The sequence below is a fragment of the Meleagris gallopavo genome, chromosome 7 (assembly GCF_905368555.1).
Source record: "Meleagris gallopavo chromosome 7, MGAL_WU_HG_1.1, whole genome shotgun sequence".
Classification (NCBI taxonomy): Eukaryota; Metazoa; Chordata; class Aves; order Galliformes; family Phasianidae; genus Meleagris; species Meleagris gallopavo.
This window is the reverse complement of record NC_139410.1, coordinates 12,329,358-12,355,554: the sequence shown is the minus strand read 5'-3', so window position 1 is coordinate 12,355,554 and position 26,197 is coordinate 12,329,358. Positions and strand designations below refer to the sequence as shown.

The 26,197-nt window shown below is 36.0% G+C and overlaps 1 protein-coding gene across 5 annotated transcripts in view; it reads left to right on the top strand.

Annotated features, from left to right (window-relative positions):
* PARD3B (par-3 family cell polarity regulator beta) overlaps positions 1–26,197 on the top strand; it is a 369,189-nt gene that overhangs the window by 175,781 nt on the left and 167,211 nt on the right. For 4 of the 5 annotated variants that reach the window (XM_085228737.1, XM_085228736.1, XM_085228735.1 and 1 more), the window contains exons 12-15: positions 4,823–4,993; positions 8,018–8,147; positions 14,611–14,710; positions 16,807–16,922. In XM_085228737.1, the coding sequence (XP_085084863.1) occupies positions 4,823–4,993; positions 8,018–8,147; positions 14,611–14,710; positions 16,807–16,922 (517 nt within the window). The remainder of the gene's footprint in view (positions 1–4,822; positions 4,994–8,017; positions 8,148–14,610; positions 14,711–16,806; positions 16,923–26,197) is intronic. The other variant, XM_085228738.1, reaches the window with a different exon arrangement.

Genomic DNA, 26,197 nt, shown 5'->3' with positions numbered 1-26,197 from the left:
AAAAGCAACAGCTTGATACATGCGGTACAGAACTCTGCCTGTGATTAATTCCAGGGCTAAGTGACAAGTGAATAAAATAATCTCCTTGGTGTATATCAGAACTGAGTTAAAGTGTGATTGGCAGATTAGAGGTGCATAAACTCATGCATGTCTGCCACAGAGTACAACTCATTTTACTGTGAAGATGAAGCTGCTGTCCTTGCTTTCCCACCTCCACGTTCCCTGAATAATTATCCACATCAGTTGCAATGCCAGTATATGGCACCAGAAGTAAATTCATTGTTTTGACTAGCAAGGCATGTGAACTCATGTCCCAGGAGCATCAGTGGGCATACTTCCTAACCAGCATTGCCATGTCAGAGATGCATAAGCTAACTATTTTGAGGTCTTTCTGTTTACCACACTCTGTTTTCCCAACTGTTAGTCCAAAGCAGTTAATTTTGGCTTGAGAGGTCTTGCAGACTAATAAAGCAGGATTTCCTTACCCACACCTAGCTAAATGTGCACCTGGTACCACTGGACCCCTTGGCTGGAATGTTATTTTGTCCCACAGTAAGCTGTGGTTCTGTGACTCCGTTTCTGCACTCCCTCATACTTTTTGCCAACTGCAACTGTGTATTGATAGATGAGTGTGGGCTCCAAAGCAAATGAGAGAATAGCTGGGGCTCTGGTTTTAGCCAGAACTGCTTGAAGAACCTCCTTTCCTATGTATTTAATACAAGTACTCAGGGAAGTATCGTAAGACCTGGCTTACTGTTGCACATAAACAGAAAACAGTTGTCTTTCTCCTGTCTTTATATGGAGCAAAACAAAATCAGTGGATATTAACAATTAGTGCAATTTCTTGTATCAAGTTTAAAAAAAAAAAGTGCATACATTTGTGTATAGATATTTAAATATGTTCTTATTGTCCTCTTTTAAAAGCTTTCTTGCAACAAGTTTTTAAACAAAAAGCCTTTCTTTCCAGCTAGTAGTTGTCTAGAGTATCTTCCCATGCTATTCGTTGTAACTGTCTCCAAAATGAAGTACTACAGATTTAGGCATGTGCATTTGCAATTCAGTGTATGAAGTTTTCTTGGGAAAGTATAACATGGGGAAATCGTAATGCTTACTATGATGAGAATTCTCTCACTGTTTATTAATATCTGCATTTAGAGCTTAAAAGGTGCTCTGATTTTTGATGTTGTGATTTTTGTTGGGTACTAATACAGTGGTACTGGAGATGGTTGGGAGAGAGCAGCTTTGTCCATATAGCCAACACTTGTTCTCGGAAGAAGATGTAATAAGGAGATGATGAACACATTTGCTTCATTGCTGAAGTAAACGTTCAGTCCCTCTAATGCTGTATAAAGGTTTTCAGTACATTAAATGCCTTTCTCCAGTGTACTGGAGAAATAACTGAAGAGTTATTTGTAAGATGTAGTCAGTTCTGAATGGTTACTTTTATCAGATTGAACAGAAATTCTGAAGAAAGGCCACCATTAACTTAGTGTGTGGGTTTGTTGTTGTTTTGAATTGCTGGTACACGAACCTAGCTTGGTTGTATTAGTAGCATTGTAAAGCTTAGTAAAAGGATTCATGAAGAATGTTTGGGGTTTTTTTGTTTTTGTTTTCAGTTTGTTTGTTTTGATGCTAGGTAAAGATTTTTAAAAAATACCAAACCTTTTTGCTGCTAAACCTAATAAAGTAAAAAATTCCTAATTATTCCTAGCTAATCTTTTAATATGATATTCTGCAGGATTAAAATTTTACTTTTGCTGATTGATTTTGTTGGGTCCCTTTTTAAGCTCCTCTTGTAATTTTTAAAGTGTCTGTTTTACTTCCACTCTGAGAAAGAGGCTGGTTGATATTTGTAAGTATGCAGAATCTGTTATGTGAGGAAATATTTGACTGAGTTTGAATACATCATCTTTCCCCACAACTTCTGGGAATTTCAGCCTTGTTCATCTTGAGACACATTGGCTTTTCCCTTGAGGTGAACTTGTGATTATCAGGTATTTGCTGTCTGCCGCAGCTGTAATACAGCAGAACCATTATTAGAACTGATGGAATACTTTCCACATGCCTGTTTGTTCAAATCAAACATGGTATAGCTTGAACTTTCTAGGGGCTTCTGAGTGCTATTGCAGTAAACGTTGCTTGTTGTGTGCAGTGGATGGTGAATTGGATTATTCCATTGAAGGCTACCAAGGAATTCCTTCTGAGATAAGTGTCACTGATGTACTAAGGGAAATAACTAGGTAAGCTTTGATTAAATACGTAACTCCACAAGGAATCTGGCTTTGTTTCTGAGCTGTACTGTAAAAACAAAAAGTCTTGTCTCTGAATATGGTAGCCATGTGGTACTAGGTTTTACTCCTTACTGCGAGTCTCTACGCAAACCCCACGTACTGAATAAACTAGGGAACAGTAACTTCACCCTTTATTAGGTTAGCTCAATTGCAGTTTTGGAGATGGCATTTGAAAGCTGTTTTGCTGAAATGCCAAATATTTTTCTACTCAGAAGCTGCAAAGAAACCTACCTTTCAGAGATGAAAGAAAAAAATGTGTTAAAGCAACATTTAGTTTGTTTTGAGCCAAACAGATTGTCTTGTTCAGTCTTTTAAACCAGGCCATTACACCAGTGATGTGAAAAACTGTTTGAAAACCTGTTTAAACACTGAGGTTTTTAGTCTTTAAACAGCAAGAAAGTTTCTCTATGAAATAGCTTCTACCTGAACATATGTGAAAACATTGTTCAACTGACTTTCAGTCCTGCTTCGTACAGTTTCTTTTTTTTTTCTGATCATAAAAGTTGAATTTTGCATTGAAATGGAGCATATTACAGAATAGAAAGAAGTGAAATATGTTAAAAATTATTTAAAAAACTGATTGAAATGTAAAGAAATAAATATGAAGTCTCATACAAATGTATTCATAAGATATTAAAAAAAAAAACAGCAGGCTATTTCAGAGGTTTCTGAGGCTACAGTGGTTCATTTAAAAATATGCACTGTGTTCTGTAAAGCTGCATAGTCAGCAAATGTAGTCGTGACATGCATTTGTATTTACTTTAGTACGAAGCTTTAACAGATATTTATATTTGGGTGCTTATCCACAGAAAGGAAAAAAGTAATCCAGGGGCTCATGGGACCTTAGCAGGAGGACATTAGGACCTGTGAAGTTTACAGTCTTAAAGCAACTCACAAAAACTAAAATCTCCTTTCTTCTAACTCCTGTTGCCATGAATGACTCCATTCATTTCAGCAAATTTTGATAGAACACAAAGGAATTGCAACATGTGCAAGTAATAAAATTTCCTGTTCAATAATGTTAACTCTTCTCTCCCTAAGCTTTAGCATATGTGATGGCATCATTTTGAATGTAGAGAAAAGGTGGGGTTAACCTACTGACTTTGGATGTATGTAAATTTATATTGGCATGAAACATTCAACAGAGAGGTGGGAGAGTTTTCTGTATCCTTTCCAAATGGTATTGCTGTTTCCTATTCTTCATTTCTCCACTCTTCCTGGAAAAGCTTTTCATCCTCCTTCATTTCATCTTCTTCCAGTTCTCTTTCCATCTTTTTTTTCCTGGTTTATTTTTGATGCTGGTTTGTGCTGTTCTTCTTCAGTTCTGTGACACCTCTTTCTATTCATGCTCTGCTGTGGGTAATGTTAATGATGCCGAGTTCCAAAAATAAATAAATAAATAATTATCACATAAGCAAGCTAGTTTTTTTCACAAGTACTGTAAGTCACTTCAGCACAAATGCCTGAGTCTTGGCAGCAATAGCATAATAGTTAATTGAACATCTTAGTGGTAGAGAAAATAAAAATTGAAAAGTATATATATTTTGGATTACTCAAATGCATTAAATATGTAAACAGTTCAGATGAGTGCCTTATGCAGAGTATATAATGTGTCTGTGATTGAATCAGCTTCATTTTAACCAATATAATGTTTTTCTATGGAAGTTCTCCTCCTAAGCTTTCTTCACTGCCCTTCTATTGTGGATCTCTTTAGTCTTTCCCTTCCTTTGAGGTCTGATGCCAACTTATAATTGTGAAGTTCACAAGCTTTTAAAGAAACTCTTGTAATGTTCCTTATTTTCTTGTTAAAGAGAAAAGTCACAGCACGTGCTTTTATGAAAAGTAATAAATCTCAGATTATGCCAACAATACCAATAGGACTCCTAAATCACAGAATAGCGGTGTCCACAATTTTATTACGCCCACAATTGTCAGTTAACCTTGGCAATGAAACAGAACAACTTTCTTCAAAGCATAGGCTACTTGGTATGTGTCAACTGCAATTTTGTCATTGGCAGCAGGTTTGGATGTTAAATACATGAACAGTGCTAATTAAAATACGGATGCTTAATTCTTAATGACCGTTCTGAACTGGCAACACTACCCCATATGGCGACATGGTAATTGTGACTAGTGGGACTGTAAGACAAAATTTTGGAAGTATCTTTTTCTTACCATGCCGTTGTAATGGATAACAATGCATGTCAAATACACTGCAGTACTGCTTCACAATTATGCTGCAGATACTAACAGCCATGATGTGGATCCTGTTAATTAACCAAGAACTCCTTTTCTTGTTCTCCTTTTTGCGGGGGTGGAGGGGCTATTTCAAAATAATTTTCACGTGCAAGAAAAGCAGCAACATGTAATTAACACAGGAGTGAACTACTCACAAAATGTAATAAGTGGAACAAGAAATTGGTTAGTTAATGAACATAAAGATTTTCTTTTTGAAGATGAGGTACTATGTAATCTCTTGTTTCTTATGTTAACACCTCTGCCTAATACTTTTTATCGTTTGTTTATTGCAGGATGGTCGTTTGCGAGTAAATGATCAACTTGTTGCGGTAAACGGGGAGTCGCTTCTGGGCAAATCGAATCATGAGGCTATGGAGACACTGAGGCGTTCCATGTCCATGGAGGGGAACATTCGTGGCAGGATCCAGCTAGTAATTCTACGGAGACTGGAGGCACAAACAGAGGTGATGCAATAAATATATTTATTAGATGAATGGCTTTCTAGTTTTAGTATTTTTGTGTAGAGGAGATGATAGCCAAATTCATGGCTGCTGAGAGCTTATCCTGGCAGAATGAACTCCTGACTTCCTAGAAGCACGCAGTGCTTCTGGTTGACATCTCCTGAGCTTGCTGTTCCTTTTGAGGCTATGCTAAAGTTTCCTCTTAGTTTGAACAGAACAGTTTGCTGTTCTGATAAGTTTTGAAACAAAAGTAAATGTGATCCTAAGACAGATGAGAGGGAATTAATGTGCTAATGTAGTTTTGACTATCTGTTACTTCCTCAGAGGCGACAGTTGAGATACAGTTTGTTTGAATTCTTCTGTTTTTATTTGTTTTCATGATCAATGTCCTTAATGTGACTTGAATTTTACTTCACTCTTGCTTTTTCATTTTTGTTACTTTCATTCACTCCATATTCTTGTGTTTTTAATTACACTTCTCTTTTTCTTTCTCACATATATGCACATACACGTCCTCTTTCTCCATCTTTTTTTATACATGAATAGATGTGTGTGTGTGTATATATATATATATACATATATATATAATAAGACTGCCCTAACTGCTCATCCTAGTTGTAGTTTTTTAATCCTTGAGTAAACATTTTAAGAGTTTTGATAATTGTTCCTTAAAAGTATATACTAATTGATTTGTGGTATCAAGTGTAGAAGTTCCACTACAGAATTCCAAGAGATGATTTTAAGCTGTTTATTAGATAAATATTTCTGAAACATTTTTAAAAGTTGAGAACAATCCTATTTTTAAGTGTATTTGCATAGAATATAGTAGGGGAAGGCCCAGAGCCTTGTAGCCATTAATAACTCTTAACATTTTCCTTCTAGGAGATGTATTTGATTTACTACCATCACTGATTAAGAATTCTTTTTAGAAGAATATTACTTGCTGAACATCAAGCTCTTTGTTGGGAGAATACTTTGCATAGGAGTCTCTGTCAATCTTGTTAGGAAAATATGAAAAACATTCATCTGTAATTCTGAATATTTTATAGGAAAACACATTTTTACTTTTCAGTATTTTGTATATAACTGCATGTACAAATCCTTGTTTCATTTATTGTGCATTTCTGTAGCATAAGATAGCTCTTATAATTAAAAAGCACACTTTTGCAAGTTTTCTTCATTTAGCAATAGTCAAATTTTTTGGAAAAAAAAAATAAATCAAACAAGCTCAAAAACTGCAATACACTCCAAACAAACCTAATAAAAATGAGGCTGCTTTTTATAGATAAGTGTATAGCTCTGTATATTATCCAGATGTATGAAAAAAGTAAATCATCTTGACTCATGCCCTATGAAGGATGCATGATGAGGTCTTGATTGAATCAAATTCATTTTAGACAGAAATTAATTTTTATGGGTTAGTCTTTAGGTTCAATTGTAATTCCATTTGAGTCTGGAGACCATAGCAGAAATTGGTTGTTGCCCATTCTTTTCTTTCACCAAAACAGCTTCTGAAGTAGTGCATCTCAGCTTGGTAGAAGCAGAATACATTTAGAAATGCATTACTGTTTTTATTGGTCAGGACACTAATGGAGGTCTTCCATGACAGCTATGTTTTATAAGCTGAATACTCTAAATAGGCTGGTTACTGATCAGTTGTTGGGATATTGATTGTGTCATTTATCAAAGAGCTGGAAAAGCAGATTTGTTGTTGTTAATTTAAGGCTCCTTATCCTACTGGGTACAGTCTTGACTGTTGCAAGGCTTAGTTTAGCAAGTAGTACTCATGAGAAAGTAGTAATTGTGGGCTTTGCTAAATGAGGAATCTTACATAAAATAAAGAATTTCCAGTAAGGAAAAGAACTGTAATTGTGTGCTGTGTTTGGATGTGTTTCTGTACAAAGGTTCAAAATAACCTTTTCAAAGGGCTTGTGGTGCACTAACAAGGGGAGAATATTGCATGTGCTGCCTCTGCATTGAGACTAGATTTGTAGCCATATTTTCATCGCAAGCCATCTCTATGTTGGCTTGTGTTCTGTGCTGAGGTTCATATTTTGCCACTTAAAAAAAGAAAAAGAAAAAAAACAAAAGTTATCCAAGAGCTTGAAAGGCAAATTACAACTGATTTAACACACACTCCTTTCTCATGCGCTGGTTTGGCACTTTGCTGGTTTTCACTTGCCAATGCAGTGGGCAAGTTGGCATCTTGTATGGTTGTACCAATAAATGGTAGGAGTTAGATACATGCACTTCTTCTTTGGATACAACTATGTAGTTAAAGGAATTATATACTTACTGTAAGATTTACTGGAATAATGTACCTGCAGTTCAAAAATAGATGCCAATTGGGTGCCCCTACAGAACAATGGGTATGGGAAAACTATAAAGGTCATTCTGAAAACTATCCATAATATTCTTCTGTGTGGGTTTTCTGTTTTCCCTGAATAATGAGTACAGAAACGTCTTTCTGAATCTGTCCCAGTTTTAGAAACTGTGATTTTTTTTTTTCTTTTGAACAACTGCTCAGGAGAATAAATTAGGCGATATGGGGGTGGGGAGTGCCGCAAAAGAAAAGCTGACTAGAGGTGTGACAGGAGTTTGTTTAGCTGCTAGCCAGAAGACCTGCGCTTGGGAGTTTGGTGTAACTCCTTACTTGCAAAACTGCTCTAGTGTGTGATCATCAGAACATATGTACTCAGTCTCTGAGAGAAGGATACCAGCTGGCTGGCAGAAAAATACCATTGGCATTGCCTGTGTTCTTGTGTTGACAATGTCACAAGCTGCCCTTCCAGATGGAGAATTTGAATGAAGCCAGTTGTGGGTCATGAAGGAAACACTCCTTATTTTTTTGTGCATCGCACAATGATTGTTAGTGCCTAGATACTGTCTTATTTCATGATCAGCAACAACAGTCATTTTGAAGATGTCTTTCACAGTGTAAGCAGTGCACATAGTGATGACAGGGCTTCTATACTGCAGAACATTTAATTTTTTTATACAATGTGTGGTTGTGTTTTTTTTCCTTAGGATCGCTTGGACCAGGGTGTCTATCAAAAATCAGCATGTGATGGGTGTCATAACTTTGCAGCCATTTCCCGACGCAATGGTGCTGTTCTTCAGCAATTTGTAAACTGTGGCCCTCAGGAAAGAATACAAGGTAGTCTTAGATATCTTTCTGTGTGCTAAAATAAAGTGCTTTTTATCTTTTTTTTTTTTTTTTTTTCCCTTGATATCCAGAGCCACTAGAAAAGTATTTAATTAGAGTAAGTGCATACTATGTTACTTTGAGGCATGAAGATACAGAGAGGCTGGGAGAGCTGACTCAGAAGTTGTGAATTAGATTCCTGGCACAATTTCCAGTTTAAGTAACAGTTTCTAGCTCACTGCCCCAACACGTAAGGTTGGTTAAAAAACAAATGATGAGTGCAAAATATATGTTGTCAAAATGTTTATTTTCTATATAACTTTAATGAGTTCAAAGATTTTTTTTTTGTTGAATGGTTAGATTTATGTCCCATGTTGTTATCAATTAAATGAATTTGTACGGAAGTGTAATATTCATAAAGTATGCTTGCTTATTTTTAGCTAAAAGGAAAAAATTGTTCAAAAGTTAGAACCTTTAAACCCCCAACTTACCTATAATTAAGTTGTTTTAAAAAATGTACAAAGAAGGTATGCATGTATGAGTATAAGCAAATGTACCAGTAGAAGCTTTGAAGACTGCATACTTTTCCTGTTATCTTTCATTTCTGATTGCGTTCTGTATATTTGTCTGATTTGTACCTGACTCAACGAGATACTAGATAGTTGAAAAATTTAAATATTTGAGGTGATCTTGATGCTTTTAAAAATACTCTTGTCCTTCAAACCAAGCACATGCTTCATGGTTAAATTTATGGGAGGGGAAAATAGATTTCTTCGTAGTTGAATTATGCCTGATTTTCTCAGTAAACAACAGTGGAACCTGTGTGGTCTGCAAAAAAGTAATTTCATATACGACTACAATGACTGCTGGGGGGACCTTTTAACCTGAACTGTCCAGCTCATGAGAAATTCCCAGGCAATTCGGGGGTAAATCATTTTGCGTTCACGTCAGTGTTTTGAAATTGTGACTCCAGGCAAAGGGTGGCAGATTTAGACTCAAGCATTGTAAAATCTCATATCTTTTGGTTTAGCTCTATGTTGTGTTTCTGTTGTTGGCGTTCATACTGATTTTGTAGTCAGAAAAAGGGTCATCCTTAGAGCTAGCCTGTTCTGTAGAGTTAGCTGTTGCCAAAGGATTACAAAATAGTAATGACTTTTAAAGTCTTTCTTTAAAAATGAATAAGCAACTGCTTTGGTGCCACCATTGCAGCTTAGTGGCAACACATAACCTGTCACTTCAGTGAAGTTTAAAACAAAATTTGTGGAAGATCTTTTAAACAAAGGTTGTCCAACTGTAATCAGAAAATCAGGATGAGTAGTTTGTATCGCATTCATAAAACAGTGTTTTCAGTAGGCACTGTTGTTTTAGTTAAAGTATAATGTAATGGTATGAAGGTATTACAGCAAACAATATTTTAAGGGCTTATGATTATTGATTTGCCTAAAGACTTAGAGAAGTACTATTCTGAAGAATTTTAAGAACAATTGGTGATATTTTGCGTGTATATTTTTAATAGTTTTTCTTTCGGTCCTGTGGTATGTACAACATCGGACCTTAACCTGTCAAGCAATGCAAAACATTAAAAAAAAAGAAAGACACAGTTTCATATTTTGTGGAAGCAAAAAAGGAAGAGCTGTGGATGGACACTGAGCAATCGAGTTCAGATTTATTTTCAGTTGTTCAGTTAATTTTTTTTTAGAGGAGTAAAAACAAAGATTGTCAGTAGATTTGATTTATTATTATATTTTCCTGAGTAGAATGTAAGTGAATTCAAAAGGTAGAAAAAATCTTTTTTTTTTTTTAGCATTTTAAAGAGAAAAAAAAGGAGAAAAAAAAAATTGATGGCCTCAGAAGAAAGGCTGTGGGACAGAGAAAGGATGCTCTGCAGTGATGCTGAGGGCTATCATCAGGGAAGGCTTAGCATGGTTGGGGCTTCTGAAGGGACAGTAAATGACAAAGGCTCTTTTCTAGCACTGCTGGGAACCTACTGGAAATATAATTTTATTGAGATTTCTGTAAAAGATTTGGCATGTGATGGGTAAATTTTATGTGGTCTTGATGAAGAACCACACAGGCTCTTTCAACTGAAAGCACGTCTGAAATAGGATTCTAATCTGAAATTTTTCAGGTGAAAGAGACTTTGGTTCTACAGTAATCCTGTGTATTGTAGAAATATTTCTCTAACTTTGAAGCCATAGTATTAATTACTGGAGAGCTAATCTTTCTGCTTTCCACGTCAGCCTGTCACTAGTTTCCAGTCACTGGTTTGAAAACGTTATGTACATTGTTTCTTATGTAAGTCCCTGAAGACAAATGTGAAGACAAATGTAAAGGCAAAGTACTGTGAATATGCCCAACCTCATTTAACTCCGTTATGAACTTTAGGCAGTCTGTTAAAGAAATGAGTCACAGGCAGGGTATGCTTCTTATGACAGGCAAGAACAGCTCCCAGTTGTACATTGTTACGATGTGCCATCCAGATCTTGGATGTGAAGGTCCAGCTGGTACAATATCACATGCAAATAGTAATGAAAGGTAGAAGAGATTTTTAGTGTAATTCTGGATCTAATGCAACGATTTAATGACATGAACTGTATTAGGTTTAATAAAATGTCACTCTCTCAATTAATGTTTTCCAATAAGTTATTTCTAGTATCATTCACTGCTCCTACCAATAAAACTCTTCTAAAAGCTCAGCAAAAATGCACTGAAGCTTGGCTTGCTAATACTGTTGTCTGTTTTAAAAGCCTTTTATTATACATGAGCAAGAAAAACTAGCGTCTAGGGAAAAGTAGTTATAGCCGAAACATTACATTTTTTTTCTTGCCTGTGGATATTTAAATAAAGGGGGAGGGAGTACTGATCCAATATTGAATTGCCAGTGTTTGTTCTGTTTTTTGCATGAATAATACTTGCTGCCTTCAGGTCCTCACTTTTTTTGCTGCCAAGCTGTTGCACAGATTCAGTGGCTTTTTTTAGAAAAACCTCTCTGAGAAACAATACTTCAGTGCCAGCAGCTTTACATTTCTGGTGCTGAAAGATTACTGGAATGTGTTTCATTAGAGATTCTTACATATTTCTTATCATTCTTTATTATACACGGTTATAGGGAAGTGCCATCATCTCTCTGCGTAAGTAGTAGAATAATCATAAAATACCTCTGCTGCTACTAATGGCTGAGTCTGAGCTTGTACAAGCATCTGTGTTTTCATAATGCCACAACAGAAAAATTAAAAAGTTATATTTTATAAATAACATTTAGCTTTTGCATATAAATATTAAGTGTATCTTACAAAGTAACTCAAATCTGAGGGGTACTCTGAAAATATTGCCTCTTATGTTACTATGTTGGCCCATGACATCAGAGATGATGTCGTAGCTACTACTGAACCTTCCCACCAATATTCCGTTGCATTTTGTTGTGTGTGACAGACAGCAGCAGAGAGGCAGTCTGACAGAATGGTGTCTGACATGGAAGTGCGTATGAAGCAAAGGTGTGTCACTGAACTCCTCCATGTGGAAAGAATGGCACCCATTCTTTATATTCATTAATATTTGTTAATTGTTTCTGGAAGCCAAACAGAGGATATCAGCACACTGAAGGTTGGACTGTGTGGGCAACATTTTGCTGGTAGCAATACCATCATAGGAGCTGTGAAACAGTGGGTCACCTCTACTGGTGCAGATGTCTGTGAGCACAGCATGCTTGCTCCTGTTCATTGGTGAAAATACATAGCTGATTGTGTTGAATAAATCCTGAGCCTCCAACTTTCATAAGCTGATTCTTAAGTAGTTTTGCAAAATATATTCTTATATTACTTTTTGAGCATTTACTTTCCTGCGCTGCTTAATATCTGAAAATTTAGTGCATTTTTTTTACTGGTTTAGCTGTTTAGGTCACTTGGGATCTGCTAAGATCTTTCCTCGTTTGATCCTACTTTAATTTTGTTGGGATATACAGTTCCTTGTGGTCATTCCTGATTCTCCAATAAGTTGATTGTTTTTCTGTTTCTTCTTGTCTACTGCAAGAAAAATGCCAGTGACCCAGTAACTTAAACAGCATTTGTGACGTGACAAACCAATTTCTGTGAATCAAAGTTAATAAAGCAATACAATCAGCATCATCCCCAACTATGGTCACTGGAGGCTGTTCATAGGAAGAGGGTAAGACAACGGGGTAGGTAGGGTAGGACAGTATCACACATGTTTTCTGCATTGAGTAGTTTATGATTTAGGGACTTCCTGAATCAGAATGTCTAGACCATCGTGCTTTTGATACCTTCCTTTCTCTTCGCCCATTTCTCTCTTTCTCTTTTTTTTTAAACTTGGTTTCCAAAACATCGTCATGGCAATGAGATCCATGAGTTTATTGTACAGGAAAAGCTGCAGTTTTGTGTTTTTCCTAGTTGTGCTACTTGATAATTACACTGAGAGCCTTCTTGTTACTGTGCGTGTGACAGTGAGAGCTTCCTTTTCACTTTGTGCATAGTTTTGATGATTTCATAGACTCGTTTTATCTCCCCTTTTATTGCTTGCTATTCTAGATAAAGTAATCCTACTAAATGTCCAACTATCGTTACCACCTTTTCAGTATGTTTATGAATTATATATACTACATCCTCTTTCAAATGGGGAGAATGAAAGTCTTACATGCTATTTAAAAATGAAACACACCATTACCTTGGAGAATGTGATGGAGTGTTTGGACTTTTCTTAAGACTCTGTATGTCTCTTTACTTTTTGAATTCCCTAAGCATATATTCAAAGAAAAATTCAGCCCACTTCTATGTTATTGTTCCCGAGTGCCAGTCGCTGATGAAATAGTCTTTGTGTACATGTCAAGAGTTTTCCCTTACTCCTGTGTGTATCACCTTGCAGTCACAAGCATGGAATTTTCACCTATATTTTATTTTCTGCTTGCTATACTGCACTGCTTTCTGCAGAGATTCATAGTCAGTTTATTTTTGGCAATTCTGAATAATTTCACATGAGTAAAATCTTCTGATTCCCTTCATCTTTCAGATCACTTAATTACATCGAACAGTACAAGTCCTCCTTTTTCAAAATATTCTTTTTACTGTAAGAACTCACCATATATTCCTGATGTTTTCTGTCCTTAAAGACCTGAAAGAGCATGATCTAAATGCAGTAAGTCAGAGCACATGAATGTTGGGCAGCTTATCTAATTTCTGTTTCAGACTGACAATTCATTGTTTTGTTTGTTTGTTTGTTTTTGTTTTTTTAAAACCTTGTTGGAACTTATCTCTGCATCTACCCACCTTGCATTTACTCTGAGGAAGATCTCACTTCTCCTGGGAAAGAGCTGGGACTATTCCTTCTTTTTCTAATCTTTGGCATGCTATCCAGCCAGTAGGAGGCTCATGGTTTATAGGATCCTTGACCTAATAGTGTTGTTTTGTTGGTTTTCTTTTTAGTTCACTAAAATTAAACAAACCCAACTTCAGTGTGCTTATTAATGGATATCTTCTCTTGCAGTCTGGCTTAATCCCCTCCGTTTAAAGCATTTTTCTCACAAGTTAGACTGTGTATTAAGTACTAAGTAGTACTAAGGCTAGTACTTTCAGACAGGATTGTACAAAGAACCAACATATCCAATGCAACAAATAGGTCACGTGAAAATGTGATAGGTAATTGTTAAATCATTATCTTCCATTGAAACCCAAGGATTATTAAATATCCTTCTTTCTAGTGAAGTTTTAGAGGGTTGAAGATGTATTCTACATTGAAAAAATGTAGAGACTTCTTATAAGATCAGACTCTCATATTGAAAGGCTTAAATTTACAAGGACAATAATGAACTGGTCTGCAGCAGGCACAGCACTCATATTAAATACTGCATGTATGTAAGTGTTGTTGCTTAGCAAACCGCTGAGGGTTTAATTGAGTAGTTCATGTTTTTCTTGGTTGGAAGTAATTTTCTGGTGTGAACAGAATGTCTTCTGTAGAGGTAAAGAAGAAATTGCCTTAATAGCAGGAAAATGAAGATTGTAATTCAGAAAGACCTTTTTCTTTTCTTGCCATGGAATAACAGAATTTTTTTCTTCTGAATTCTTTGTTGAGAAGAGCTCTCTGCTGTACATGAGGATGGTAAATGCTCCCTGTCAAAGGAAATTAAAGCATGAACTTTGAATCAGTGAGGATGCAGCTGTACTGTAGACGTGAAAATTTCTTGCACTCAACTTCACTATAAGCACAAAGTTTCCCTGTATTTGTCTTTAATTACACATATGCAAATCTGAAAATCAACTCTTCAGGAATTCCCAAGGGGCGTATTTTCTGCTTGGTATGATTTTAATTCTAGTTTAGTTAGTTTAGGGATTTGAATAATTTGTGAGTCGCTTCAGAATTGCTTAAGGCCTTCCAGTCCAGTTGTTGATCAGTGAACTGGTATAATGTACTTCTTTATGCAGCTTTTTTTTTTAACACAGACACCCCCTTTTTTTCTTAATTTCAGAGTTGCCAGTGTCTGACTGTGGCAATTGTGAAAATGAAACTCCTCCACCTCTGCCACCACACCCTAGTGAAGATCTGCTGAATGAGGATCATAACCATAGGTTGGAGTTAATCTTTTTTTCATATTTAGAGCCCTGACTGCTAATTAATGACTGTGATAGTGTGGTTCTAATCAATTTTAAAATCACTTATTATTTTGCAAAAATCTGTAGTATTGTTTTACAGTCACCCAATTCTTTAATATAAGCTGATAACATTTTTCTGACATCTAGCGCTTTCCTCATAAGCTGCTCTGTGCCTCCTCTTTAAGATCTATGGGTCACCTACTGAGCATGTGGTCAGTAAAACAAAGAATCCCAAAAACATAAACTCAATTTAAAAAAAAAAAAAAAAGTGAAGCATAGATGCAGTGCCTAAAGTCACTTAAAGCTTTAAAAGCCTGAGCCAAATTCACTTTGTAGGAACACCAATCTTCTTACACAGTGTGTCAGCCTAAGAAATCTTCAAGCTTAGGAAATGGTTTTGCTAAGTGTGAACGCTGAAATGTATAGAAAAAAATGTTAACAACGAACAGTTTGCCTATTAGAAATGAGTTGGGTGGATTATTCAGATACTTTAAGAATGTCTTTTTTTAAAACTGATGTGCTTGATGTCAGCTACAGACTTTATTTCCTTTGCAAGTAGTGCAGAAAAAAAGTAAAAATGATGAGGTTCATGCTGTGACTTATACCATGACTTAAGAGCATGGAATTCTTTTGGTAGCACAGGTTAGACATATTTCAGCCTATTGTACTTTCAGGATGGAAAGACTGAGCATTGAACACGATTTACTCATTTTGTGTACAGTCACATTTGAGATAGCCACATGACTATTTTGTTTTAATGAAAAGTGGTGAGCATCCTTTCAACACCTTAGCTGTACTTCTGTCCTTGTGTGTACTGATGTGGTTATAAACCAATCTTTAAATGACTGGTTGCAGATAGTATCAGGCTACTTCAAATTCTTCCTTATACTAACAGTCAGTAATTTCATTATAGTGATTTCATAATTTCTTCTCTCGTGTAGGTATGACACAGTAAACAAACAAAAAAAACACCCATAAACCTCCACCTGGACTAATGGAATTCTCCATTGAATTCCCAGCTGCAGTTGTTTTCTAGAATCTATTGCTAATTTTTCAACAAGCTGGGAGCAAAAACATTCCCTTAAAAGATGATGTTTTAGGAGGATGATGTATTTAAAGGCCCTTTCTGCTTCCTTGACTTTCTTTCCCCAGTGTTATATTGGTTTTCCACTTGGATCATAAGCTGTGTTGAAATTGAATTTCTGTGGAAAGTCAAGCAGTTTTCACTTAGAATGAATTATGGTGAAAGGAGCCAACCAAAAGTCCTACAACAACAACAACAATAACAATGCAGGAAAATTTTTGACACTGTAAAACTGTTTTGATTGAAGAGTTCAGAAATGAATGTTTTTAATTTTGGAAGTTTTTGATCATATACTAAAAGAAAAAATCTTACTAAAAAAGATGGGGAATTTTTCAGGTGTCTTTCTGTGAAGTGCTTTGACTCCTCACGGGGGAAAGTTATTTTGAGTTTCACTCATGGAATTTTGAGATGTTCAGATATTTGTCTACCTTGAGGCAAATTCAAGTATTTAAAAACAAAAACTACACGTTATCTTAAAATTCTTCAGAGAGTTATGAGGCCTTACATAAGACACACCAGTCTTCACCCTCTGCCAAAGTGTTAGGTGGTTGTATGCTTTTAGAACAATTTTAGATTAACAGATGAAGAAGAATTGGAAGGGGTACAATGGTGACACTTCCCCCAGCTTCCAGTAGCATGTTATTTGGAAATGCAGTGGTAAAATGAAACTAACAGGACACACACACACACACAAACACACACAAAACACCCTAGCAAGTACTTCTATGTTCCTGCTTTCTTCTGCTTAATAAAATATGAATTGTGTAAAAGCAGCAGTTATCACTAAACATTTGCATTTGCAATGAAAAACAAGTGACTAGAGGTGCTAAGTCTCACAAAGGAAATTTGAGGATCAATAACTGATTTTAAAATGCATGGCTGCAAGCAACTGGAAAGAAGAAACACATGTATAGTGTGCATGTTTTAATTAGATCACTTGTGTTTTGAGTTGGTGCCTAAATATTTTACATCATCTTTTTTTCTGCAGCCCTACCATAAATTCAGCAGTGTTTTTAGCAGATCAGCACATCAACTTCACATCTTTGACACCAGCCAAGCAGTCTGAATCAATTAATCTGAAAGCCTCAAAAAGCATGGATCTGGGTAAGAAGGGGTGGGGTGACACATAGGTCAGCTTTTTAGCCTCGACACATCTGCGCCATCTCTGTTTCTTGCTTTTGTTTCTTAAACACAAATATCAGAGAGTAAGTTCTGCAGAGGAGCTGTGGTGATGGGGACAGTGTTCTGTCTCGTGCAGCATCCTAATTGCGAGTACCCTTTTTTAGATACAAGAATAAAAGTGTATTTCTCTTTTCTTAAAGGCTGTTCTATCTATTGTATTGAAATCTTAGCTGGGGAAAAGGAGAGCTTTTGTAAAAATGAGCAGAAAGAATAACTGTACAAGTTTCGTGTGTCTACAAATATAGCAAAACAGCAATAGTAAAAGTGTTTTTTTCGTATAAAATATAAATGATTGCCAAACTACTGTGGACAAAGGCTAACTTTCTTAAAACAAGTTGTATATTTTTCATTGACAATGACAAACACAGGCAATCAAAGCGCTGCAGTAAATCTTTATAAATGCTTGAAGAGTGGTAAGGTTATGGTCCTCTACCCATCAAAGCTGCGCAGAAAATCTTACAGCTGGGTGAAACAAAGTAAATGATTCTTTCAATATTGATAAAGCATTTGTGAGTGAAAAATTGAGGGGTTATTGCAGTTGAAAACTGTGTCATGTTTTGATGATAGTTCAAGGAAAAATTTGCAAGGTTCTTAAGCCGTAAAGATTCAGAAACCAAATAAGCATGCCTTTTGCCTTTTAGTTCTTTGTGGCACTTGTCCTTTATCTTTCCTTTTCAGAATAAAGTGTTGAGGGAGTAACTTAGGGAGCTATCATTAGGGTGTGTTTAACAATAGATTTGTGTTTTGTTGGATCAGGCTTTCATAGACAATGAATATATTCTTATATTGAGTGTTGAGATAACCTTTTGTGATAGGTGTTTTTTTTTTTCTTGAAATGTTCAAATTTGGTCTTAGTTTTTGTATCATTGATTCTTATTTAGTAGTTCTATAATATTACTTTAATGTAGCATTAAATGTGTGTCCTTCTATATTGGAGTGCTAGGAAATTGAAACAGTTACTAACACACAATAAGGATGATTTAGAGCAGTTTCTTAGACAAAACACTTCAATTTTGAAGTTACTGCATGACCTGACCAGAAATGTGTCCTTTTGCATTGTATTCCACCCTTTTGACAAGGAAGGATGCATTAGATTGATTTCTTTTTTCATGTTCTCTTTTTTATTGTTGTTTAATTTTACTGCATGTACTGAAGAAAGAAATGAGCTTTTAGACCTGACTACTTTATGTACTTCATGTAGTCAGCACCTGGATGCTTTTCTGTGCAGCGTACTATAGGGATCCTGCTTTAGCAGTGCAGTGAGCTAGATGATCTCCAGAGGTTCCTTCCAGCCCCTACAATTCTGTGATTCTGGAAGGTAAAAAAAAACATAATGTTCAACTTTACACAGCCTTTTTTGGGCTCATTTACAGCTCCCACAGAAGTCATTATGAAAGAATGCTTGTAAGAAGCAATATAATATTAGGCAATGAGAATGTGCTTGAGAGCGTGTTATGAGCTACCATGAACTACCAGTTCCTTTCCTCCAGTTCTTGTGTTCATTCATATTGTAAGATTCAAAGCAGTATAAACAATCTGCTTTTGATACACACACGTGATGCTTTGAGAATGTACCTGATTTACTTAATCGTAGTGGTTAAAAAATAAAAATGTGTGTAGATTTCCTTAGTGTCTAAAAATAATAATAATAAGTGTTGCTTGTAGAAGGTAGTTGTTGAAAATGCAAGTAAAACTGAAGGGATAACAATCAGTCTGGTTGTGAACACTCATGTTTTATCTTCCTTGTGCTTGGTGATGTGATAGACTTGTGTATTCTGAAGGTAAACCTGACACAGTTATTTAAAATCTGGAGGAAGAAATATAATGCAGCTGCACACGGGAAGATTGTTTGTTTGTTTTTTTTAAAGTAAATTCCTGCTTTATTAAGGAAATGTGCCTGATTCTAATCATTTTGTTAAGGCTGCTAGTTACTTACTGGGAAAAAGGCCTGAGAAAGAAATCCGAGTATTTCTATTTTGTAGAAAAATGAAGCTAGGACCTCTTACTGACATTCTTTAGTAAGTGGTGAACACTGTGTTCAGTTTTCTACTTATAAAAGATTTTAGTTGAAAGCTTTTGGCAGGAAAGGTAAGGGGAAGAGAAACATGAAAATTTGAGTTAAAGAACTGCAATATAAACACTGCTAATGCAACTAAAATTTCAGTAATTTGGTACCTAAAACTTTGCTTCCAAAGAGAGCATTCATATAACGTACGTTCCAAAGTGTATTTTTGGAGAAGGGAGTTATTAGGGGAGTTTTATATTACATGTATTATTTAAGTGCAGTCATCATCCATATTAAGTTCTCGTCCCTGCTGAGTACCCATTATTGATTTCAGTGTGATGCTTGCCAGTACAAAAAAGGTGAGAAGTGCTGCTGTCTGTATCTTTCCCACCCAGAGTTGTGGGTGATGTGAATGACTTGTTGGTACCACAGAGAAACCTTATAGCAGATTTGGTAACAAAGGATGTTTTTGCTATCTGAAAATATAACCACTAGGCCCTCTTTTTCTGGCCATCATGCGTTCTGAAGTTCTACTGTTCCTTTCCAAAATAAATAATACGATAACAGAAAAATAACAGAAGTTCTAGAGGAAAAGCTTTGAGACTTCACAAAATGTGACTTAAATGCAGTTTCTTCCTTTAAAACCAAATAGTGTCTGAACTGGAATGTCACCACAGATTTGGAAAGACATAGCCTGTCTTTCCTTAAAGGTATAAAGTTCAGAAATCACCTGGGTATCTTTAGACAAAAACAACATCCTAATATCTTTAGAACAGAATTAACGTAATTTGGAGTATAAATGTGAAATCTTTACTGCTATCCACTTGGAAATAATTGCACTTTACCTTGGAATATGCTTATAATGCATCGATTGCATAGTTATGAGATGAAAATGGCGTGGATTACACGATGGCATCATCTTAAGAAAGATCATGAAAGGCAGGTAACAAGTTTAAACATGAGAAGCTGAGAATCCTGGCATTGCTACAGATTGCAAACCGTAAGGCAGTATACAAAATTTGTTACATTAGGGAGGTAATGAAATTACAAAGTAGGGATCTTCTCATTTTGATGAGGGCTGACATATGCTTAAAAGGCAAATTTGTTAAATAAAGACCAGTTTTTAATTATATAGATTCACAATACAAACCCATTTAAAATTTATGTTTATCTTTTGAGTTGTATACATATTGGTGACTCCAAAAGTAATGCCTCCTACTTATTTCCATGGAAACTACAACAGATTCAAAGAGCACAATAACATTACTTGACAGAGCAAATTCTGAGCTACGAAATGTTATTTTTCAACAGTCATCACCATTAGCTGTGCATTTTTGCCAGCAGTGAATGAGAGCCTGCGTGTCATGCCTGTAAAAATTTGTATGGCCGTCTGGAACATGGCTTGTCTTTTGCATCACTGTCACCACTGCTGAAACACACCATCCACTGCCTCACTGTGCTTACATTCTCTGTTTGATCTCCAGAAATGTTCAGCAAATGTTGATGAGTGTGAATGGGTGCCTTTTTTTTTTTCATATGGGGGAACTCCATGTCACACCTTTGCTTCATACATACTTCCATGTCAGATGCCTTTGTGTCAGGCTGCCCCTCTGCTGCTGTTTGTCAAACTGCAATAAAATGTAATGGAATATTGGTAGGAAGGTTGAATTACTACTTCCCTGCCACCAACAGTTTTCTCTGACATCATGGGCCAACATTATAAAATAGGAGGTATTATTTATGGAGCAGTCCTTCATATTTAAGGCCCAGAAACTTTGGAGTCCCTAATCAATTTTCCAGTCGCATTTGTTTACAAAATCATAATCACTGTAAATTAATACCCTTAGTGAAGAATAATATCAGGAAATAAAGAGAAGAAATGCAAGAGTATACAGTACTGTTAGCACATAGCATCATCATTCCACATATCAAATCTTGTAATGAAGGGGATGTGGCATGTACAGTGAGAGCTGTAAGTTAAATGTCAATAGGAAGAAATGGTTTGACGGTGCTTCATATCCTGTGTCCTATGGTATACCTTTTCTTTGCCTTGTCTACTTTTATTTTGAACTGGTGACAAAAGAACACCACCACACATTTCCTTTTATTAATCATGGCACTTGTAAAATGTCCACTTGGTTGCATGGTTTCTTATGGATGACAGTGCTTGAATATATTAGCAGGAAAAAGAAGTGTCCTTTTACCACGATTTTAAGAATTTGTGCAGACCAGCCAATGTCTGACTTGGATTGCTTACTTGTACTGATTAGATTTAGACTGCTTGCCAAATCTGGACCTATGCTTATAATACCATGTTAAAAGCTAGTGAAACAAATTCAGAAATGCTGGAAATAAATTTGGTGTTGTGCCTTCCCACTTGTAGAGTAAGTCATACTTTTTTTATTTAGTTGCAGATGAAAATGAAGAAATCAACATCTTCTATACAAGTCATTGGAATGACCATTTTTCTTTATATACACACAGATTTTCTCACAAATTAGCATGCGTTTCTAGAAAATAACTTGTGTGTAACAGTTCATCAGAATTCATTTTCAGTAGCGTTTTTTCCTTTCTTTTAACTGCATTACAAAGGAGACAGAAGAGCAATATGGATTTTATTGTGTTGTATCAAAAAAGAAGAGAAAAAGGAAGGCAAGAATATTTTATTTAGCTCCAGCACTTCTATTTTCCATAAATCTCTATGCACAGGAATGATTTAGGTTATGCAGGAATATAACTGTAGCCATGGGAATTGTATTCAAAAACATGGAAGTGTGGCTTCTTTTAACCTGAAGCAGCATGAAATTGAACCATATGAGTATATAGCGGTTTTGTTGTGTATCAATTCAGGCAAAGTGCTTTGTAGATTTATATTTAAGGATGTTGATATAATGACCCGTGACCGCTATCCCAAGGTACTCTCTCTTCCTTTCCCCATGAAGAAAAAACCCATAGATTCTAACTGGTGAAGCTCTAAAGCCTGAATAAGTAGAAATATCCTTTAATTGGTTTTATATGTGAGTGAAATATGATTTGCTAAAACAGAATTTGACCTTGGTGCATATTTATTGAAGATATCAGCCAACTTCATTTATGTATTTAAGAATAATTATTAAGTGAATATGCAAGATAAGAGGTACTGGAGTATTCTGCCATAAAGCCACTATATAAGTATATGCTCATTCCTTTGTTTACAAGGAGGTACATTAGATAACAGTTCATGCTTTTAGAACACCTCAAAATAAAGATAAACTAATGCTTATAGAAGGATGTGGGAAATGCAATTGGTACTGTTATCAGCTACTTTTGTGATTGGCTCCAAACCAAGTTATCCTTATTCTGATTGCGAATTTGATATTATAATAAATATCACAAAACATAATTACATGAAAGCCAAGCTGAACTAATGGGGACTGCTCTTCAGTTAAAGCAATTATTTGATTCTCGTGCAACTGAAAGAATACTTTTTTTGGAGGTCTCTAAAAGTGTTTTACAATTTTAAAATCATTACTTTTTTAACCAGGTTGTGTCTATGGAACCAAGTTTAAAACTGCTTTTAGAAGTTAGCTAGGTTCATAGGAACATCCACTGTTGAGAAGATGGGTCAGAATTTGAATAGGCTTTCCAGTGTTACTGAATTATAATGATAATTTAACAATCATCTCTTGGAGAGAAGGACTTCTCAGAAATGAGAATGCCTTAAGATTAGGAAAACCAATGATGAGTATGGCTGTGGTTGTCTTGGGGATCAAGGGCCAGAAAATACTTAGAAGATTTTTTTAGCTCATGTCATGAACAGCTTTATAGTACTGCCAGATGCATCTTTTCTGAGATTAGAATAGATACACATTTTCTGAGACTACTTTGCAGAATAAATTTTTAGAAATGAACATGACATAGTTTTCTTAGTTTATATAACTTTCTAAATTCAGATCTGCAAGTAGGAAATTAAACGAGGAGTTATTAAGTAATAAGAACACTGAGACTAAATTGAAAATGAGATTATTTTATTCTGTATGATAAGAAAGATTTTCAGCAAGGTCATTACGTTTACTTAGTTCATCACCAAATCTGTGTTGATGCATTTGAGGGGAAGGTGAATTGTGGCAAAAGGACATGAGTTGGGATGTTAGTTTTTTTGACTGGTTTTGTAGAAATATTTTGGGTTTAAAGAACATTTGCTGTGGAACTGACTGGGAATGTCAGATGTACTGCTGGTGTTAGAGCTGAGAACATGGTAACACAGTTGTGGTGATAGTTTCTTACAGAACTTTAGTCTCAGTCTTTTAAGGCACTTGCACTACTGAAGTATTAGGGGGGAGAAAATAACGATTAAGTTAGTGTATACTTATTATAAAAAAGAAAGTACAGATAATAATGAAGTCATATTTTCAAGTCAGCTTTAAGAACGCTTTGTTTTAAATCTGTTCCCTATCAATGTTCTCAACAAGTGAATGACAGATTAGATTAGGAATTTGTGGTTTAACCCTAGGAGTGTGGAAGAAGTGTTAATGATGTGTGGAATAAGTGTAGTGGGGGAGCTGGGTCAGTTTCAGCCCTGTATGGTTTCACTTGAACAGAGGTGAGAAGAGATTAGAGAGGACAACAGAAATATAAAAGAAGCAGTGATGGCCTCAATTAGCAGTGTAACCTTCAAGAATGAGGGGTTCTTGTCCTACTGGAAGAAAGTGAATAAATTTGTATCATGCCAGCAGTGAAACTGTAAAACAACGCTATTTTCTGAAAACAGAAAAAATTTCTATTTAAAGATGCATGTCTAATGTCCAGCATCAACTGGACTGATGATTCTTAAGCAACACATAGTAGAGACAGCAAACTTAAGCATTTGTATTTTCCTTTCTGTGTGCTGACATACTAGGGGGAGACCAGAGATGAGTAGTGTTGTCCATCAGGGTTCTGTACTGGGGTGAGCACTGTCTAATATTTTCAGTGTTAACATGGGCAGTGGAATTGAATGCACCTCAGCAAGTCTGTGGATGTCACCAAGCTGAGTGATGCAGTTGACACTCTGGAGAGAAGGAAAAACATCCAGAGGGACCTGGACAGACTTGAGAAGTGAGCCCACACAAAACTCAAGAAGTTCACCAAGACCAAGTTGCAAGGTTGTGCACTGAGTTTGGGGCAATTCCACATATCAGTACAGACTGAGTGACAGATTGAGAGCAGCCCTGCAGAAAAGGACGTGGGGGTACTAGTGGATACGTCAAAAGAAACATGGCCAACAGATCAAGGAGATGAATCATCCCTTCTATTCCACCTTCATTAGTTGCCTGAAACCAGCTGTGGGGCCCTCAGCACAAGAGAGACAGTGACCTCTTAGAGCAGGTCCAGAGGAGTCCATGGGGATGCTCAGAGGGCTGGAGCACCTCTGCTATGAGGATAGGCTGAAAGAGTTGGATTGTTTGTCTCCACGGAGACCTCACTGCAGCCTTCCAGCACTGAAAAGCGGCCTACAGGGAGAGGCTCTGTAAAGTTTCACTATCGTTAGCAGGGAGTAGAGGAAATTATTGAAGGAAAAGATTTTAAGACTATGCAAATTTGTCAGTTCAGTAGATTTATATAATATAAAAGTCCGTGGTCTTTGTACAAAGAACTGCAGTGAAAACCCAGAACAGCCAGCAGCGTTTTCTAAGTGATGGTTGTGAGCCAGCATTTGACACTTTCTCTGTGAGTAATTTATGTCACTCCTAGAAGGGGAAACACTTCACCAAGGAAATAAATATGGCAGGAGAATTATGTCATTGGCACTATCATTGACTAAAATTAATTGATGATGTAGTGCCTTCATTATGCTGAAAGGACTGGGTATGGATACAGTCCATTGGAAAAAAAAAAAAAAACAGTGTCCAATTTGTCACCTTTCTTTATTTTCTAATGTTTATGCCACAGAAACTGACAGATTCTAAAAAGCACAGAAGCACCATTTGTGTATGTGATTTGGGAATATGTCCATTGTTAATTAACTAAGAAATTTTGTATTGGGCTTCCTACCAACTGATAATGGAAATTTGTTCTCCAGGAAATTCTTTTTAGGTGTTCTTCTTATTTCCCGTTTATTGTAATTTTTAGTCCTTGTTTGCTTCTTTTCTGAGTGCGGAACTACAGTTGGTTTTCAAATACATTTGTTAGTTTGTCCAACAGAAATTTTAGAAATGCAATTTAACTTTCACTCATTAGAGGATTTAAATAGCTATTGGGCAATGTGAAAAATCATTCAAAAAAGATACTGAGTTGAAGACTGTTACCCTGCATCTTGTGAATAGCAGTGACTCCTTGTTTTGGGGATAAATAGGATAATTGTACAAAGATTGCACTGGGGAAAAAGAAAAAATCTATTATCACAGCTGGCTGCAGCATTTCTTTGTGCTTCCCTATACAACAGTTTGGAAGTAGTTTGACCTTTCAACCTGGGCTGTGTTTAGATGCGAACTCTTTTTGAGGCAGCACATAAGATTTGTTGTGCACTAAATGATTGACAGTTATGCAGGTTACACTGGTTATCTTTAGTGGGGCAAAGAAATGGCAACCAAAAGATTATACAAAGGATATGGATGCTTTCTAGTTGCTTTTACTGCTGCTGAACAATACTGCCTGCTTTCTTGAAGCAAAACAACCTTCTAGAAAATTACCATAGGAAATTCGAATACAATTGTTTATTCCTAACTTACAGTTTGTTTGCTTTTTAACCTTTTGTTTTGGTTGTTGGCATTTGTTCTTCTTAGTAATATTCTGTTTTATATACTCTAGAGTCTTGCTGGTCCCTCAAATGTACATGCTTTTCTTATGTAGCTGTAGAACATCAATTGCTCCCATTGCAGTAATTATTTTAAAGTGCTGGCAGTGAGTATGTAACTGGCTTCTGTGATGACAATGCAGCTCCTAAATAGTAGAAGTTGGGTTTAAATGAACTAGGGTGTTTTATGCTCCCAAACACTGATAACTTCATGAACTGATATCCCCTGGAGTTCAGGGACATTTCAATGTGTAAAGTGTTTGACCAGTTAAGGAGAATTTTCTTCTTTGAGTGTATATACTTCATTGCACTAATCTCTCCCTGCTATTTTTAGTGTATCGTGTGCAACAATTCTAGCTCACAAATACACAGTGTTTAGAGTGTTCCCATAAAAATAGTTGCAGTTGAAGTTTTGTTGTAAATGTCTTTCTGATACAT